We start from the raw sequence: 19,476 nt of genomic DNA, 5'->3' as shown, positions 1-19,476 counted from the left end.
CAAGAACCTTTGAAAAAGAAACTGTCTGATGATCTCCATGATTGTAAAGATACTTGAATCTAACAGAATTTTGATTATCGGAATTTCTTTATTTCTTTTTTCCAATTTGTAAAGTTATTTTTTTGTAAATAATAAGTATTGTAATCCATTTTCCAATCATCGATAATTCTTTGTTGTTGTTGTTATCATTGTAATTGAATTTTTAAACTTTTGTTGATTTTTTAAATAAATTTTTTTTATTTTGCAAATAATAAATAGGACACCAATTCAATTATAATTATCATTTATTAATTACAAAGAAATTATTAACAAATATTTGGATCATCTAATTTATCGATTAAATAAAAAAAAAGGATTATAAAAAAACAAATGGCAAGTTGATAAGGTAATATTGCATTATAGAAAAAAAAATGATGAGGCAATGTTCTTTTGGCAATTATCGGTAAGCAAGATATTTTTATTTTTATTTTATTTCATTTTAAATTGACAAATTGAACAAAAGCAAACAAACATCAAAAGTGATGAACGATAACAAAAAATTCTATGTCGAGATTGAAATAACAGAGAAAGAGAGAAAAAGAAAAATTAAGCTCATTCGTTACAAGGACATTTATGATGATCAACAACAATAATAAAGAAGAATCAAGTCGAGGCTTTTTTATGAATCTGAGATGATCAATGATGAGAATCTAGGACAAAGAAAATGAAAAGAGTGAAAAAATCATATCATTCACATTCGAAATGGATAAATTAAATGAGAGTAACATTGAATGGAATTCTGAATACAAGAATGTTAAACAAAAGGAAAAAAAATTCTACTTGATGATTTTATCGTCGATTCGGAGCAGTTGTAAGTTGTGTACTTTCACTTCGTTTTGGTGGTGGTGGTGGTATTTTTGATCTCATCATCTGTTGATGTTGACCTCCATTTGTCAACATATTAAAATTTGGCTGATGCATTGGCGATGTCATTGATGTTGATGAAGAATTTTCCATTGTCATTGAATGAATCGGGATATTATCGGAAAATTGTACAGATTTTGGCAATTGCAAACCGTTGTTGTTGTTGGTGGTGGTGTTGGCCATATGATATGGTGATGATGGTATTGTTGATTGATAAATCATTGATGAATTTTGATGATTAGTTGTGGCCAAATTATATTGTTGTTGTTGCTGATGATGATTATGATTATACGATTGATTATAATGATGGTTTGCTGTTGACGGTGGTGGTGGTGCAGGCATCATATTTGGATAAGAATCATCAGGTGGTGGTGGCAAATAAGCTGAATCACGAAATCCAAGTACCTGACCAGGTGTTGATGTTTGATCTTGTTGTAATCGTTGTGCTACATGCCATTTTTTCTGCATAACACGTTCCATATTTTTAAGAAATAAATCTTCCGGTAAATGATATGGTAATTGATTTGGATCATTATTATTATGATGATGATAATGTTGTTGGCCAGAATAGATTACATTATTATCATTATAATCTACAGGTGGTTGTTGTTGTTGTTGTTGTTGTTGATGACGTAACATTTGTTGATGTTTTTGTAATAAATGTGGTGAAATAGACATATAATGATTTTCTTGTTTTATAGCTGGTCTATTGTTGTTGTTGTTGTTGGCTTGATGACAAGGTGAATTTGTAGGTGTAAAATTTGCCGAATAATTCATTGATGATGGTGGTGGTGGTGGAACAATTTGTGAAAATTGTTGTAATGTTGTTGATTGTGAATTGAAAATTTTTACTCTTGCCGGTGGAATATCATATTCAATACGTTTGTTGTGGTTGTTGTTAATTCCTGTTGTTGTATCCGAAATTATTGAACAATGAGAGCTGCCAACAACATTGCCTGTACTGTTGTTGTTGTTGTTGTTGTTGTTGTGACTAGATGGATTAAAAGCCATATAATTTTGATGATTATTGTTAGTAATTGAGATTGGTTGCTGTTGTTGATAGAATTGTTCATTCATAATATTTCCATTCATCAATGTATCGTTGATTGGTCGAATACGTGGTGATGTTCCATATTTATCCCATGCTAAATGCTGTTGTTGTTGTTGTTGATAATAATCAACTGAATTATGACGTTGAAATTGTCTTCGATTATTTAGAAAATTTGATTTTAATGTTACAAAACTAGTACTATCGGATGATGATGCAAAACTAGCTCTAGAATTTGGTGCATAAATTCTATTCGGTGGAATAGCTAAATAATTTCCATTATCATAATTTCCACGATAATTCATAAAATATGTAGAATTTTCCGATAGATCGGATAAACGTCGAGCAAGACGAACATTTTTCATTTGTGGTTGTGGTGTCATTGGTGGTAATGGTAATGATGCCATTGATGGTGGTTTCATTGGTTGCTGTTGTTGTTGATCAGATTGACATGGTGATCCAGATTTTGAAATCGAATCTGGAGTTGGTGATGTTTCCGACATTTCGGGTGATGGTGGTGGTGGAAATGATGCATTATTCAATGATAATGTACTTTCAGCTTCTTTTAGAATTGGTGGCGGAGGTGGTGGAAGATCATCATCCGAATGATTATTAATTTCAGAAGAATTATTATTATTATTATTGACAATCGAAACGGTAACAATAGGATTTGGTTGATGATAAATTTGATGATGATGATGATGATGTTGCGGTGATAATAAGGCTAATTTCGCTTTGTTTTTTGGCGATTCATCATTTGTTGTAGTAGCCGAACGACGAAGTGTTCCTGTTTTTAATGTTCCACGTTGAAATTGTTCCATAGCTAGTTGACGATTATTATTATTGTTATTCATTGTTGAATATTGTTGCAAATCATCATTGATATTACCACCACCACCACCACCAACAATATTATTATCATTTCCATCATCCCCATTAACTTCCAATAAAGCATCATCCGATTGTAATGCTAAATTACGTGTAGTATTTGTTAACGGTATTTTTGGTTGTAACATAACATTTGGTTTTCGTTTAATTGTACCGATTGGAAAATCTGCATCAAATGCATTTGATTGTTGCTGTTGTTGTTGTTGTAAATGATGATTATGATGATGATGATGATGATGTGGTGAAATCATATGATGATTATAATTTGAATGATCATGATGTTGATGACCATGTCCATTTGTTGTCAATGTTGTAATTGAAGATCCTGATGAAGAACCTGACGATGATGATGATGATGGTGTTGAAACAATACTATTTTGTTCCGAAATACATCCTGAACTAGATGATGCACTTGATGAACGAATAGATTCACTACGTGGTATACGATTAATTCTCATTTGTATCGAATTAGAATTATGAATATTATGATGATGATCATAATCATCAATATGGTTTGATTCTTCATGACCATAATTATAATGATGATGATCATTGTTTGTTGAATCATTCATTGGAAATGTTGTTATTTTTCTACAACAAAAAAAATACAATGTAAATTTTGTTAGTTAATTTGGTCACTGTGATTGAAAAAAAAACATACTTGTTTAAAATATCATCACCATTGGTGGTACTATCATCATCAACAGAACTGGAAAGTTCATCACTATTGATTTTAAATTGTTTATAATTTTCCAATAAATGATGACCATATTTAGCAATACGTATACCGGTCATCCATAGTTTAAGATCATCTTGTGTTTCAGCACACAAATATTTTATATGTTTTGGTGATTTGGTTTGAATTTGTGGATGTTTTATAGCAAAACCATAATCATTTGGTGCTTTAAATTTTTTTCTCCAACCAAAACCATAATAAACACAATTCAATTCAAATGTTGTTAAACAAATTAAATCTTTTGTTGATTTTGGTCTTCCTTTTGGACAATAATAAAGACCGGATGATCTTAATGAAAAGAAATATTTTTTCCAAACTTTTTTACCATCACTACGTAGAAAAAGATTACCTTCGATTTCAGGTACACGTACATTATTATTATTATTATTCGAAAAAAATTGTCCAATTAAATCTGTTCGTAATTGATTAGCATTATATTTTGCTCTTAATGAACCAGATTTTAATGTATCAACATTTTCATTTGATTGATTAACACTGATTAGATATTTTTCCGGTTGAATAAACATATCATATTTATCCGGTTGTTGAACAAAATATAATTTATTTAAATTATGATGATCACGTCCCCAATACAGAACATTTTCAACCAATGATTCATGATCTTCATAGAATCGTTCTAGTAAAAAAAAACAGATAAAAACAAAAACAACAGCAAAGAAAAAAAATTATTAATAAAATCCATAAACGAAAATAGACAAGAAAACTTTTATCGATTTAAAAATGAATGAATGAATGGATGGATGGATGAATGGTAAAAGTATTATTCTTGTTAATCGGATTGAAACTTTTGAAAAAAAATCCTTGTTGTTACCAATAATAATAATAATAAGATGAAAATTTACATGTCAAACTTTTTGCACTTATTTCAATCACATTCGTCGACCTGATTTTATTTTAATTTTTCTGATTTTTTTGAATGATGATGGATATTGAAGATTATTCAAGATTTAAGTCTAAGATCTACACAAACACTAAAATTCAATCATGCAATAAGCTTATAGAATGGAATGCTTCCGTGTGTGTATGGTTTTGTTGTTGTCGATAATAAATTATTATCGTTGAAAAAAAAATTATTCAAACTTTGGTCTGTTTTGGTCTTTTTCCATTCATCATCATCATTGTTTTTGTTTTTTGTTGTTTTTTATGGATCATTTCAAGTTGGAAAAAGAAGGGTTAAAAAAACCAAGCATCCAAGCCATTCAACCAATCAATAGTTTTTTCTCTCCACATTATATTTACATACCTAAATATAATTGTGGCATATGTTCAATAATACAATAATTAATTCCAATTGAAATATGATTTTTTTCGGCCATTTGTTGACAAATTCTACCAACCTGCATACGTTCATCGGCTAATAAACATTTAGATGAATCATCTTCGGCAAATACTTTTAAATATAGCTAATTAAAATGTGAACAAAGAAAAAAACAAAAAAAAAATTAATAAATTGAAAAATGGTAACGGAGAAATCTCCAGAACAAAAATCCAATCAGTGTCCAGTGAAGAAACAAAAAAAAAGCATCATGCTATTTTTGGGTAAGAAATTTCAATGGAAATGAAATGAAACGAATGGAAATGAAAATGGAATAAGCAGATCGAAAATGAAAATATTTAATTTAATTTTCTCATCTAACTGATCGATCAATCGATTAATAGCGATGATGATAATGTCTATAAATGAAATTAATTTCAATTTCAAATGTGGTTAGTGTGATGATAAATTGTGGTCTTTGATGATAAAGATCATTATCATCAAAATCAAAGCCAATTAAAACAACAAAAAAAAAACTTTTTTTGGACACAATTCATTTTTTACCTTACGAATATTTGCTTCATGAATTTTAGCCATTGCTATTCGTATCTTTTCATCGAAATTATTATTATTATTATGATCGTTATCATTATTAATGTCGTTTCGTTTATCATTATGATCATCATCATCATCATGATGATTATCGGTAATTGTATCATTTGAATCACCACTACCACCATCATCATCATCATTAATATTATGATCAACATTTGATTCGAATCGTTTTTTAACATTATCAACATGATCATCTTCAAATGTTGTTGTTGTTCGTTTTTCTAAATTGGCATTTTCATCGGGCAATATTAGGTTCTGATTTTGTTTATGTGTATGCATGGTCAATGATTAAATCATAAAAGAAAGATTTTTATGGAAAAAAAAGAAAAGAAAAATAATTAAAATAAAGAAAGAAAAAAAGAAAAAGAAAAAGACAAAGAAAAAGATTTAAGAATTGATTTGAAAAAAAATCGGACAGGTTTCTCGGGTATTATCATCATCATAAAAAGTGTTCTCTTTTTTTCTGGACACTTATGGCGCCATCATCATCATTATATATTAGTAGGTCATTGGCAAATGGAAATAAAAAACAAAACACACAACGAACAACAGACACCAAAAAACATACCGTCAAATCATTTAGATCACCATTTTTAGTTTTATCATTTTGTTCGAAAAATATTTGCTGCTGTTGTTGTTGTTGTTTCTGTTGTTGTTGTTGTTGAATAGGATTTCGTTCAGGATTTTCATTATCATTTATTGATGTTACCACATGTTTCATGATCGACTGATGCTGCTGATGATGATCAATATTGTTATTATCACAACAAGATGATGATGTTTGAGAACCATCACTACTATTTACTGATTGACTAGAATTACCAGTACTATTATTTCCTTTACGTATTGTTGATGTTGATGTTTGAATCGATAATGATTTACCACCACCATTTGATGATGTTGATGATGATGATGATGATTGTTCGGATGAAATTAATGATATTGAATCAGAAAATGCTGAATCATTATCCGGTGAATCGGTACGTAATACAATTTGACTTGGTATTATTGATGATGATGATGGTTGTTGTTGTTGTTGTTGAATTGTCAAAACCAAGTTCGATGAATCATGATTTTGATGATGATTATGATTGTTTTCTGTTGTTTTTTTGGAAATACATAAAAATAAAATTTACAAGGGAAAATCTTAATCCAATCAAACAAACACATACCAACAACGGTTAAAATTTGATTCGTTGAATCATTATCATCATCATGAATCGAATGTGAATGATGATGATGAAAGGAATGTATCGAATATGGATGATGCGGATGATAATTGGATGATGGATATGATGTGGATGATGATGATGAAGGTGATGTAGTTGATAAGGTATTCATCATAATCATATCTGATGATTGTTGTTGCTGGTGTTGATTGTCTGTAATTCCATTCGAATCACCATTGATTGAATTTAATGGATACGATTTTTGATGATTATTCAAAGTTGTTGTTGATGTTTTTGAAAATTTCCCCGGTACTTGTGATAATTCCTGATCAATTGTATTACCTAATGCATTTAATTGTTGAAGTATATCTTCAAATTCTTTATCAGTTGAATCAACAACAACAACTATAAAACAATGAAACAGAAAAAAAATGTTTGAATTATCGATTATAAACCAAAGGAGAAAAAACAAACAAACTTACCACCATTATTATTATTCGATTGTCCAATCGATGAATTATTGATTGGTGATTTTGTTTCGTACATTTTTACCTACAAAAATCATTAAAGAAGAAAAATAACTGTTTATTATCGAATTATCCATAATTCAAAAATCAAAAACAAAACAGAAAAAACAAATGTTATTCGTATGCAATCAACAAATTGACAATGAAAACAATTTCGATTTCAAAAACTAATCAAGAAATAGTAACAAACAAAAAAAAACGAAAATGATAACAGATATTCTAAGTGAAACAAATTCGTGAACAAAGATAATGGATAATCAAAAAGAGGATTTCCTGTTTGGCTTAGCAATAAAAAAAAATCAATGTCATCACATCATTATCATCGATATCATTCTGAATAGTACAAATGAATGATGATAATGATATGTTTGTCAATATTCAAATCCTGTTTTTTTGTTAGCAATTTGCAATTTGCAAATCCAAACATGGATTTGAACAATAACGAAAAAATTGTCGTCGTCATCATCATCAATCGACGATGACGATATTCCGACCTGTTGCTGATTGTTTGTCGACGATCATCATCAATTATCATCATCAAAATCATTTTTTTTTTTACATTTTTGAGAATTTTAAAATGAAAATAGAGCACACTATTTTGAATTTAAAAAAAAATGAAATTTAAATAAAAAAATTTTTTTAATTAGCATTTTTGTATTGGTCAACACTCTTTCTTTCTCAAATGAACCAGGTGACCCAGAAAAATGAACAATTATCGATGACATACATTGAATAGGAATCGATAAAGATTTTCTTCTATGTTTGGTAAGAGGAATTCAATTGAAATTCACATTATGGATAACCCCCTATTGATCAATGAGAATCAATTTTTAACATTCTTCTTCTTCGTTTAGCTCAAAGATCAATTCATTTGTTCAAAAAACGATTGAAAAAAAACATTAAAAACACAATGAAGCAACCCAAAACAACAGTAAACATCATACAATGCACTCTGTAGAATTGATGATTGTGGAGAAAAGAAAAAAATTTGAAAAATTCAATTGAAAATGAATGATTGAATGGATGGATGGAACCGAAAAAAAAGACGATTTCGGTTCACTTATCTCTCTCATCTCTTCTTTTTATCTTATCGTTTTTTCTCTTCTCTCTTCAATTCATTCATTTTAGATGATTCAAATGACTTTCAAACTGGCTGATCAAGTGAATGATTTTTAGCCATAAAAACATCAACTTGGGTTTCCGTATTTCGAACCGTTATCTTATCGTTTTTTATTTTTGATTTTACATTCATCATATTCATCTGTTGCTAATGTCTCTCATCGATTTCTCTCTCTCTCTCTCTCTCTCTCTCTCTCTCTCTCTCTCTCTCTCTCTTCTTATATCGGTTTTTCTGTTAAATATTTTTGGAGAAGAAGAAGAAGAAAAACAGAAGAAAATCTTCAATGCCAAACTTTGCATAAACTGATGAATAAATATAAATATAAAAACAGGGAACATTAAAATTGAATGATCAATGCCATCATCAACATTATGCTAAACGGATAAAATATGTATCGATCTTTGGAAAAGTAGTAGTAGTGAGAGAAAAACACGTGTAAAATCATCATGAAATTACGATTAATTTTTTTTTGACCAAAAACAAAACAGAAAAAGCTTAAATTAAAAAGATTAAATACTTTTTTCTTTTGAAAGGTCAAACTAATAATGATAATAATAATTTTCTAAAGTAAATGTTGATCAATGATGAGAAGAAAAAGGAGAAACAAAACAAAAAAATTAAGCATCCATTTTTGAATGGATAATTTTATCATTTTCAAAGTAAAAAATTAATAATGATGAAAATTAATTCTTCCAAACATAATTCATATCCCAAAAAAAACAACATAATAATGATTATGATGTTGTCAATGAAAGCAAAGCACACACAATTACATTTGACATAAATCATAATCAACAACAACATTTTGTTTGTTTTAATTGGATAATAATAACAACAACAAAAAAACGCCTACGCTGTCCATGTCTAAAAATGAGGCCAAACATTCTATATATTTGTTTTGAATATAGAGTTTTTAACCCTTTTCTCCCTTTTCAACATTACATGATTGACAAAACAAAACAAGAAAAACTTTCTGAAAAATTTGATAAAAGTGATATTTATCAGTTTTTTTTTGGAAATTTTGAAAAAAATTTTAAAAAAAAAAACACAGGTAAAAAAAAGACAGGTAGCACACATCATCTTTCGTTATCTATCTATCTTTTTGAACAATGATTTAAATTCAGGTCTACAACAACAACAACAACAACAGAAAAAAAACTGTTTGTTTGTTCGTTAGTTAGTTAGGATGGCCTAATTCCGATTTCAATAAACTGAAAAACTAGAAAAACTGAACAAGAAAATTCGGGCCAAACCTTCGTAAAAAAAAATAGTTAATTGTTTCTCACCAATTATCTATCTATTCCAATTCGTTGTTGTTGCGTTCTTTGAATACCGATGATGATGATGATGATAAGAATGAAGCAATAAACAACAGTTGAAAAAAAAATTCAAACAATAAGCATCCAAGAGAAAGAAAGAAAAAATTGATGTCAATCATAAACAAGGGCTTTCGCAAATCAAATCATAAATGTTCATTCACTGTTCATTCATTCAGAAAAATGATCTTTGATTTCTGATCTTTGATTTGTGAATTGTGATCTTTGATTTTTCGGGTAATCAAACGATGACGGTTATTATCATCATAATCAACAATGATAGACCACCGCTGATCAGATAAAAGATGAAAATCACGAATAATGATAATCTAGATCAGAACAGAAAAGAAAATAGAAAATAACAACAAAAACAAATGAACCTTGCTTAAACCATTTGGGTTAATAAACAAGAAAAAGTAGTTCAAGAACAATGATAAGAAACAAAACAAAACAACAGGTTTTTTTCTTGTTCAACATTCAACAGCTTTTGATTGATTGATTCGATTGTTCTTTCGTGTTTTCTTGGTTCTTCTTCACACTCACAAATCAAAAATCAATTTTTTTTCTTCTTTCATTTACCGAATTAAATTAGCAGAAAACAAAAAACCAGATGCGAACCATTTAACACTTTGTTGTTCAATTTGTTTCACAGTTAGAATGAAAAACACCCATTTTTTTTATGGTTTAAATCAATTTTTGAAAACAGAAAAAAAAGAATCAACCGACGACAACAACAACAGAAAATTTAGATTGACAAACAAAAAAAAAACGATCAATCGATCGATCGATTTATCTGTTTCGAATCAACCACCACCACCACTACAACTACCACCATCATCATCGATAATCAACGATAGATATTCTTTCTTTTTTTTTTGATCAATATTTGATCATCATCATCGTTGGTTTTAATGGATGTTCAAACAAACAAACAAACCAACCAACAAAGATGAAAGTCCATTTTTTCATGGGAAAAGAGTTGATCAACAACAACAGAAAATCAACCAAAATTTAGACGAAATTATTATTATCATTTGTGTAATTCAATAACGTCGATATTTGCTTTCGACTTTGACGATATGCCATTCATATATTCATCATTATGCGCTTATTATTATTATCGAAGAAATATTGAAATAACCTTGGCAGCAAGCAGAAATGATCATCATCATTTGATTTATTTATAATAAAATGTAATGGACTATAATTATATAGACGATAATTTTAGTTTTTGTAAAAAAAAATCAAAAATCAGAAAATAAAATAAAGAGGAACACTGTGAAAGGAAAGGATCACTGATTCAATCAGAAGTTATTGATCATTGATTTTTCGATAGAACAAATCGATCGTGAATTGAGTAATATGATCGTCGTCGTTTTTGGCCAAAATAAAATATTCATGAAAATGATTGGAGATCAGCAATCAAAACATGTCTATCTGACTACCTGTCTGTAATGGAAATTGAATTTTAAATCAAGGTAATTGTTTGAACCATGAAGCCACCAATGAAGAATTCAATTCACATTTACTAATAAAATCTAATTAATCGATTGTTTTTTTTCTAGGTTCTTTGATGATAAAATCATTCCAGACTTTTGAAACAAACTGGATTTAAAAAATGAAAACACAAAAAAAACTCAAGATTTTCATCAAAAAAAATTTTCCTTTTCATTAGCATCAATAAAACAAATGAATGGATTGATCTGGATTTTTCTCACTGGATAAATTTAAACAAAAACAGGTGAATAAATTTAGCAGAAAGAAAATTTCACAAACGATTCATCATATATGAAAAACGATCGAGGATAACAATCATTATCATAATTCTTCTTATCACTTCTCTATATATTACCGGATTTTGTGAATTTTTTTTTTTTTGCTTTTGAAAAATAGAAAAACATTACTAAAATGGAGATTAATGTCGTCCATAAACATCATAATCGTCGTTGATAAAGATCAATAAAAAATTACCACAAACGACGAATAATCAAAAAAAAGTATCGCGGTCACCTTGGCTTCAAAAAATGGTCAAAATGGATGCCCAGAAACAGTCAGAAATTTATGCTTTATTTTGACTAATAAAATTTTCAACTATGGTTATCAATGATCATCAGTCATTCATTCACTCAAACTTTGATATCTTTTTAATCATCATTTTTTTTATTAATTTACCAGGATTATTACTTAAAAAAAAATCTAGATCGTATTTTAAATTCAATTTGCATATTTACTTGATTTAATTTACATATTTGCATAATTTAGTAAAACAATAATAATAACCAGGTAAAGTCTTTGATCCCAAAAAAAAAGATCTCATACAGAAAAGAAATTCTTACCTTATTTGCAAATGAATCACGATTCAAACAGCCAATTCAAAACAAACGGAAGTTTTTCTTTGTTGAATAATTCACAAACAAACTGAATAAACCAGGTAACTAACCCCAAAAGAACTACATGACATATTGTAAATATGGATGATGAATATGATGAACGGATGGTTAAAAAACAAAAACAAAAGATAATAGAAAAAAAAATGTCAACTGGTTATATAACCATCATCATCATAACAAATGAATAATCTAATCGCGCCTATCTACACAGCCAGGACAGGTTTGTTTGTCAGATAAAATTGATGATTGTTTCAAGGGTTAGTTAGACACACACACAAATACAAACAGACAAAGAGAGAGAGAAAGACAAGGGTTACATATTTGATAAGAAGAATTTTATACCTGGAATATTTGTTTTGAATTGAATTAGCAGATAAAAAAATATTTACGTTGACAAAGTTCAATCAAACACAAAAAAAACGTCAACAACATTTTAATTCAAACAAATTTCATTTGTTAATCAACCAACCAACCAAATCATCAGTAAATATAAACGATTTAAGCAAAATAACCAAAACAAAACAAAATGGAAAATAAATCAAACAAACCAAAAACATCAACCAGAATGATAAAAACACCCTCTGCAAACACAAAGAAATAGACTATGAAACTATAGTCGATGTCGTTGTAGCTTTATTATTTTGACTTTATCACCCAAAACTCAAAATGATGATGATGATGATGATGATGATGATGATAAATGTCACCATGGATATATCATAATGATAATATTGGCCATAGAAACTCTCTCATAATAATAGTAATGATAAAATGGTAGTAGGCAACAAAAAAACAAATTGAAAACATTATTTTCTCAGTGATACTTTTATATAATCACAAAGTATTGCAATATTCCAGCTATTTTTTTCGTTGTTGTTTGGCTATAAATACTTAATTTTAGTTTAGTTTGATGAAATCCAAAAAATTGGCAACAACAAAATTAAACGGATTATCATCATCAGCATTGAGAATATTTATATGTGATAAACGTTGGTCATTTATGTAAATAATCGATCGATCGAAAATGCAATGATGATGAAATCAAATGAAATCAAAAACGACATCAACAAACATTCAAAAATCATCAAAATTTTCAACCGATTTGTTTATGTTGATGTGATGAATGAATGAACGAAAAAAAAAACGGAAATTCGCTGTAAAAAAAGAGTTTTTATAAACTCTTTTTTTTTCATTTCAAAAATATCAAATTACACTAGTTTTTCTTCTGTTTTTGGTGTTTTGTTTTAGCCCAAAATGAAATTTTCTTCTTCCTTTCTCGGATATCGATCAGAAAAAAACAAGAATTTTTTCTGTTTTCGATGAAAAAAAAGGAAATTTAAAAAATTCATTCAAACAAACAAAAAATATGAGGAAGGAAATGTTGCTAGGTGATGTATGTGATGTATGTGTGTGTGTTATAAGAGTTTTTCAAATGAAATAACAATTTTGCAAAACACCAAAACACAAAAATCAGGAAAAAAAACATCCACTTTTGAAAAATCAAACCCCAATCATGAAACCAATGATAGAATCCAATGGCATTTTTGCATTCATTCATAGTCCAATCAAAATATTCAAGTTTTGGATGCAAAAAAAAATGATATCATCAATATCAAATGAATAATACACGTTATATAAATCAAAAAAATCAAATCAACTTTTTTTTTGTTCTGACATTTCAGTTCAATATAGCAGATATGGCCAAAACAGAAATGATAGCAATGAACGATGGATGATATGATTCTCCATTACATTTTCTCTGGCAATTTGACAGAAAGTCAAACTGAGAGTTTGTTTGCAACTTGCATTTGTTTTTCATCAAACAAACTAAAATATCGTGACATTTTCATTTTCATTCAACAAAGTGATGAATCAGCTCGACCAACAAAATTTCAAAATGAGTTTTTCGTATTCATTCATCAAACCCCTGATATAACAAGACTGATCCATTATTTCGAATCGAGAATGGAGTTTTTTTTAAAACAAAGCATTTTGCCACATTGACCATGAAATTCAGCAAGAAAAAATCGACTAAAAATAGTCAAAAATTTACAGCAAAATTTCATTCAAAAAAGAGGATTTTCTCTTGTTTTGTTTTTTCGCAATAATCATCATCATAATCATCATTTGTTGTTGTTGTTGTTTTCGGTTGTTGTTGTTGTTGACAAAATGTTCAACAACAACAACAACATTATGGCTTCATGTCGGATTCATTTCAGTTCAAATTGAATGACATTATTTTTCGGGTTTATGGCCTTTCTCTCTCTCTCTCTGCAACAAAATGAAAATCAAGCCATAATACTTATGTAAATGTTTACATATTAGAAATAGCAAAAGCAGCAAAAATTTCTTTTTTTTTTTTGCTTATTTCTTTGGAATTTCAGCAAAAAAATCAAACAGAAAAAAGGCCAAAAACCAAAAAAACAAAATTCCATAATCAACAAACAACGAAAAAAAAGAATCGACGGAATCATCATCATCATATAATTGATTGATTTTGATTTCGGGTCATTTAATTTTTGCCTTGGCTATTCGTGATTATCATCGATAATGGATCATCATTGAATGAATGAGAAAAAAGAGAGAAGATTCACAGAATTCAATCTATGCGTGTGTTTAGAGAAGAGAGAGAGAGAGAAAAGAGATAGAGATACGTGTTTTGCATTCAGAAAAAATCATCAATAGAATTGACAAAAATAAATCAATTTCCTTCAAAATAAGGAAATGTTTCATAAAACACACGACGACCATCATACCACGCAATAGTTCGTGATCATGGTCATTATGGAATCCTGAATGAATGAATGAATGAACTTTGACCATGTGTTTCGTGGTTGGTTGTCAAACAATCATGTTTGTGATTTGTGTGTGTGATGAAAATATGCGCTTTACACACATATGGTCATCGATTTTTTTCAAATCAAACATTTCATTGGATATTTGATCTGGCCATTAAAACAATTTTATTTAAAAAATTCAAGGCCCCATAATAATCATTATCATGACAATAATTAGCCAAATCATTTGAAAAACACGAATTTTGTTTTTCTATTTCATTTTTGTTGGTTTTGCATGAATATTACGAAAAATTCTTTTAAAAAATTTGAATCACACGCACCAAAAACACATGATTTTCTCCCAAATCGATTGAAAGATAACCAACCAAAACCAAAAAACCGAAAATCTGAATAAATTTTTTTCAACTAAAAAAATTTCTCTAGTGAATTGCCAGAAAAAGTTATGAGAAAAAAATTGGTAATCATACTATACTGTACTGGTAGATCGTGATCAACCAAACAAATGAAACCGAAACAACAGTGGTACCAAATTTCATTTGTTTCAAAGTAAAAAGTAAAAAAAAAATACAAAAATGGAACGCCATCAAAGCAGATAAAGTTTCAGTTCAGTTTTTTTTTGTAGTTTACTTGGCTAACAATAAATTCGGGTTTTCTTTTCGGGTTGGTTTCAGGATACACAAAAACATCCATTAATTTTCATAGGCGCCATATATTGATGGCCCGATGCAAAATACGATTCGGGCACACATACCCGAACATTATTATTACTATTATTTTGGGCAATGTTTTGTCATTTTCGGAAAACCAGAAAATATATCCGCAAATGGCGTAGCGATGAGTCATCCTTTTTTTTATTTTATTTTGATATGAATCGCGGGAGAATTTTGAAAATACCATCACCATCATCACCCGACAACGACTTTTTTCCGATCTAAGGCTTTGATGATGATGAGGGAAAAACCCAGATACAAACAGAATACGATGAGAAGTTACAAACAACAACAGAACACATTCTATAAATATAGTAACTTTTCTGGCAAAAAAAAACTTTTTCGGATATTTTCATATATAGAGATCTATGCACACAGAGACAGAGAGAAACCATCACCATCATTGCATTTCATGCGAAAAATTGCCCATCACGTTGTTGTTCGGTTCGGTTTAGTTTGTTTTGTTCGAGTTGCATAGGGTTGTTTTGCATTTTTTCTTTCGAAAAATTCTTTGTTTTCCACTTTTATATCTTGATCCAAAGCCGGGAATGAAAATGAAAATTGAAAATGATATCATTACATCTCCGCATCAATCAATATTTTGATTGCATCTTCTGTTCAAGTACGTCATTTCGATTCAATATCGTCATTATGTAATAAAAACACACACAAACATTTATCATCATAGTAAATGGATGGATGGATGGATGAAAATAGAATCAAAAAAACGATGATGATGCCACTATCGTATTAGTCATTCATTCGTTTTTTTTTCTTGGAAAATGTTCAAAACAAGCAAAGAAACATGAAATCAAAATAGTCGCTATTTAGTCATCAAAATCAAGAATTTCAAAATTCTTTCAGAATGAAGATTTTTACATTTTTGCAAAAACTAACCCGCAATAACAACAACAATTTTTGGTCACTAGGTTAGGTTAGATCCATATAAATATGTGCGTGTGTGTGTTACAGTCACAATTACAATAATAAAATTAAGGATAACAACCAATCATCATCATCATCATAATCATGACATAGCCATTACATAATGATTATGTCATGATTATTGTATAGGCCTTGCCTTGCCTACTACTACCATCAACAATGACAATAATAATGATGATGATAATGACAATTAGTTTAATAATGTAGTTAATGGACACACACACATATGGGCCATCTGGGAATTTTTTTTCTCTCTTCAACTTGTTATTATGAAAAAATTTTTAGTTTAGTAAAAATAAAATTACTTTCTTTTTTCTTTTTGTTGTTGTTGAACTAAATCCAATGATGATGATGATTTGGATATAATCATTATATCCCCATTCATTATGATGAGGATCATCATATCTAACCCAACCTTAACACACACACGCAGACACAAGGGGAGAGAGAGAGAGAGAATCAATTATAAGATTGAGATCATCATCATCATATGATGATGATGATGATAATGATATAATCCAATTGATATTCAATTGGAAAAATGATCATTAAAAAAAAAGAACAGAAATCAATATGGATCAATCAAATAACTTGTAACTATATTTTGTTTGTCTCTCTGTCTATCTCTATTTTTGATGTTCATTTTGAGTGAATATAGGAAAAAACTTTTGAAAAACACACTCCAATAATGTAGCCAAAGGGCTAGAAAAACCAAAACCGAAAAAAAGAACATTTTCCAAAAACACAAGCATCAAGCATCACCATTTGTAATTGTAAAATTTTTCAACTATTTCAACAGAACAAGCACTACAATAACAAAAAAACGTTATGTGAAAATAGAAAAACTTTTTCAATTCAATTCAATTAAATTCATCGTAATTCAATTCAATTTCATAATTTTTTTTATGAAATTTTCATTTTTTTCCCAAGTTGTTGTTGTTGTTGTTTGTTTGAAACCTCGAAGGCATTTTTCCATAACAACAACAACAAAGAAAAAACACACACCCAAAAATGAAAATATTTTCATTTTTGGAATCGGCCACAAAAAAAAAGATTATTATAAATTTTTCATAATTTCCTAGACCACACATAGTTAAAATAGTCGAAATACAAAAAAACCATCAAGAAAAGAAAACCACCACCATCATCGTCGAAGATGTTTATCTGATTTGTGCAGATAAGCATAAGACGCCTTTAATTAATCACATGTTTTTGCAAAAGAAAATTGGATAATTTTTGTTTTTTTAATTTGGATCAAAATTGACCAAAAAATCAAATCAATAATGATTATAATCAAAGAAAAAACTTATCAGGCCAAACCTCTTCGATATAACAACGTAATCAATGATTTTTTTCTTTTGATTTTCTTTGGATTTCAAAATCAATCATTTAAGATTAAGATTAAGTAATTAATTAATTATAAATCACGAAAATGAAAATGAAAACGAATCATTTTTTTCCAATCAATAATTAGCTTTAATCGATCAATGATTCATTAAAATGAAAGGATTATGTCGTTTTTTTCCAAGTAATGATGGTAATCTTTCTTCTTACTTATATAAATCCTAAACTGATTAACCTAAATTAATATATATGATAATCATTCATTCATTCATTCATTTATAAGTGGACATTTATAACAGCTTTTTATTTATTGATCAACATTTACATCGTAAATGTCAAAATACAAACCACATACACACATAAACGTTATTATCATAGGACCACCATCATCATCATTATCATTAGCATTAGGATCCTTTCAGGAACGAATTTATACAATGTATAATGTATATTGAGAGAGAAAGAGACACACACAATATCCATTTTGATTATCTCAAGCAGCAACAATAACAACAGCAGATGTGATTTGATCAAAAAAAATGAAAATGTTGAAACATTAGTTTCATTCATTGTGTATGTGAAGGGATTTTTTTCCATTTCCATTCATTCATTTATTAAGAAAATCTTATAACAAACTCTCAATATAAACATCTCTCAATCAATTTGATCCAAATGGAACGGAACCGAATGTTAGGCGAAGAACGAAAAGAAAAGTATTAAAGAAACATTATAACATTGTATATTGGTGTGTGACACATCTGGTGTATTACACACACACACACACCAAACCAAGAGTATCTCTGGAATAAGATTTTCTTCATTCAATTTTTTTCGTTGACAAACAAACTGAAACTAACTAACTAAATGAAAATCCTAACAATCTAATCATTTATAATACCACCACCATCAAGAAAAAGAAACAAACAAACAAAAAAATCGATAATAATAAAAAAGATAATCAAATATTATTAGCAGTGGAAAAAACATTTTCAATGTGACCAATAAAATGACCGATTTATCATTACGAAAATACCCAAAGTAAAATTCTTCTTTTAAGCCTGAATCAATAATACTGGGGTAATTCATTTTTGTTTGTTTTCCATAAAGATTCTTCGGGGTCCATCATCATCATCGACTACATCATTATAATTCCAAATGTGTGATCCAGGAACAACCAGGAAACAAACAAACAAACATTCCAATAATGATGATTCGATAAAAGTTTTTTATTATTATTATTGATGGTAGTGATGGTCAAAAATAAAATATTAAGTGATTGGAAACAAACAGAAACAGAAACACTCTGAACTGAAAAGACAAAAAGTAAAAAATGCTTTTCAAAATGATCCATTTTGCAAAAGATCCATCAGATCATTCACACACACACATATCACATGTTTCTTTTCAAAAAATTTTCCACAAAAAATTCACAGTTTTGCATTCAAAAAACACAGAGAAAAAATTCTTTTGACTATTTTGTGGCACACACACACAAGCTGTCGCCTGAATACAAAAATCTTTAACGAAAAAATTTTCTACATTTTTTTTTCGCACGACATTTCAAATTTGAAATGATGATAATAACAATGGCTATATATGCGATGATATTCACGACAAATAGGGAAATGGCGAAAAAATACGAAAAAACCTGTCACAAATTCACAAAGAGAAAAAAAACATTATAAATGTGT

General features: G+C 28.8%; 1 protein-coding gene across 10 annotated transcripts; it reads right to left on the bottom strand.

Annotated features, from left to right (window-relative positions):
• Positions 1–255: 255 nt before the first annotated feature.
• pico (ras-associated and pleckstrin homology domains-containing protein pico) lies at positions 256–12,560 on the bottom strand. 10 transcript variants are annotated; one of them, XM_075824288.1, is made up of 8 exons: positions 12,537–12,560; positions 7,118–7,187; positions 6,639–7,040; positions 6,035–6,564; positions 5,416–5,721; positions 4,840–4,999; positions 3,501–4,212; positions 256–3,430 (listed from the first exon to the last, which is right to left on the bottom strand). In XM_075824288.1, the coding sequence occupies exons 1-8, from the start codon at positions 12,543–12,545 to the stop codon at positions 829–831; spliced, it is 4,791 nt and encodes a 1,596-aa protein (XP_075680403.1). In that variant the 5' UTR covers positions 12,546–12,560; the 3' UTR covers positions 256–828. The 10 variants fall into 10 exon arrangements, with proteins under 10 accessions (XP_075680403.1, XP_075680405.1, XP_075680404.1 ...); XM_075824290.1 differs by having other exon boundaries at positions 6,639–7,036; positions 7,120–7,187; XM_075824289.1 differs by having other exon boundaries at positions 7,121–7,187.
• Positions 12,561–19,476: the final 6,916 nt, after the last annotated feature.

This window comes from Dermatophagoides pteronyssinus, unplaced genomic scaffold (genome assembly GCF_027571235.1).
Source record: "Dermatophagoides pteronyssinus isolate colony J.1.1.1.1 unplaced genomic scaffold, Derpt_VIB-CSIC_2022.12 sq0066, whole genome shotgun sequence".
NCBI lineage: Eukaryota > Metazoa > Arthropoda > Arachnida > Sarcoptiformes > Pyroglyphidae > Dermatophagoides > Dermatophagoides pteronyssinus.
The sequence above is the reverse complement of the archived record's forward strand: the minus strand, read 5'-3'. Positions and strand labels throughout refer to the sequence as shown.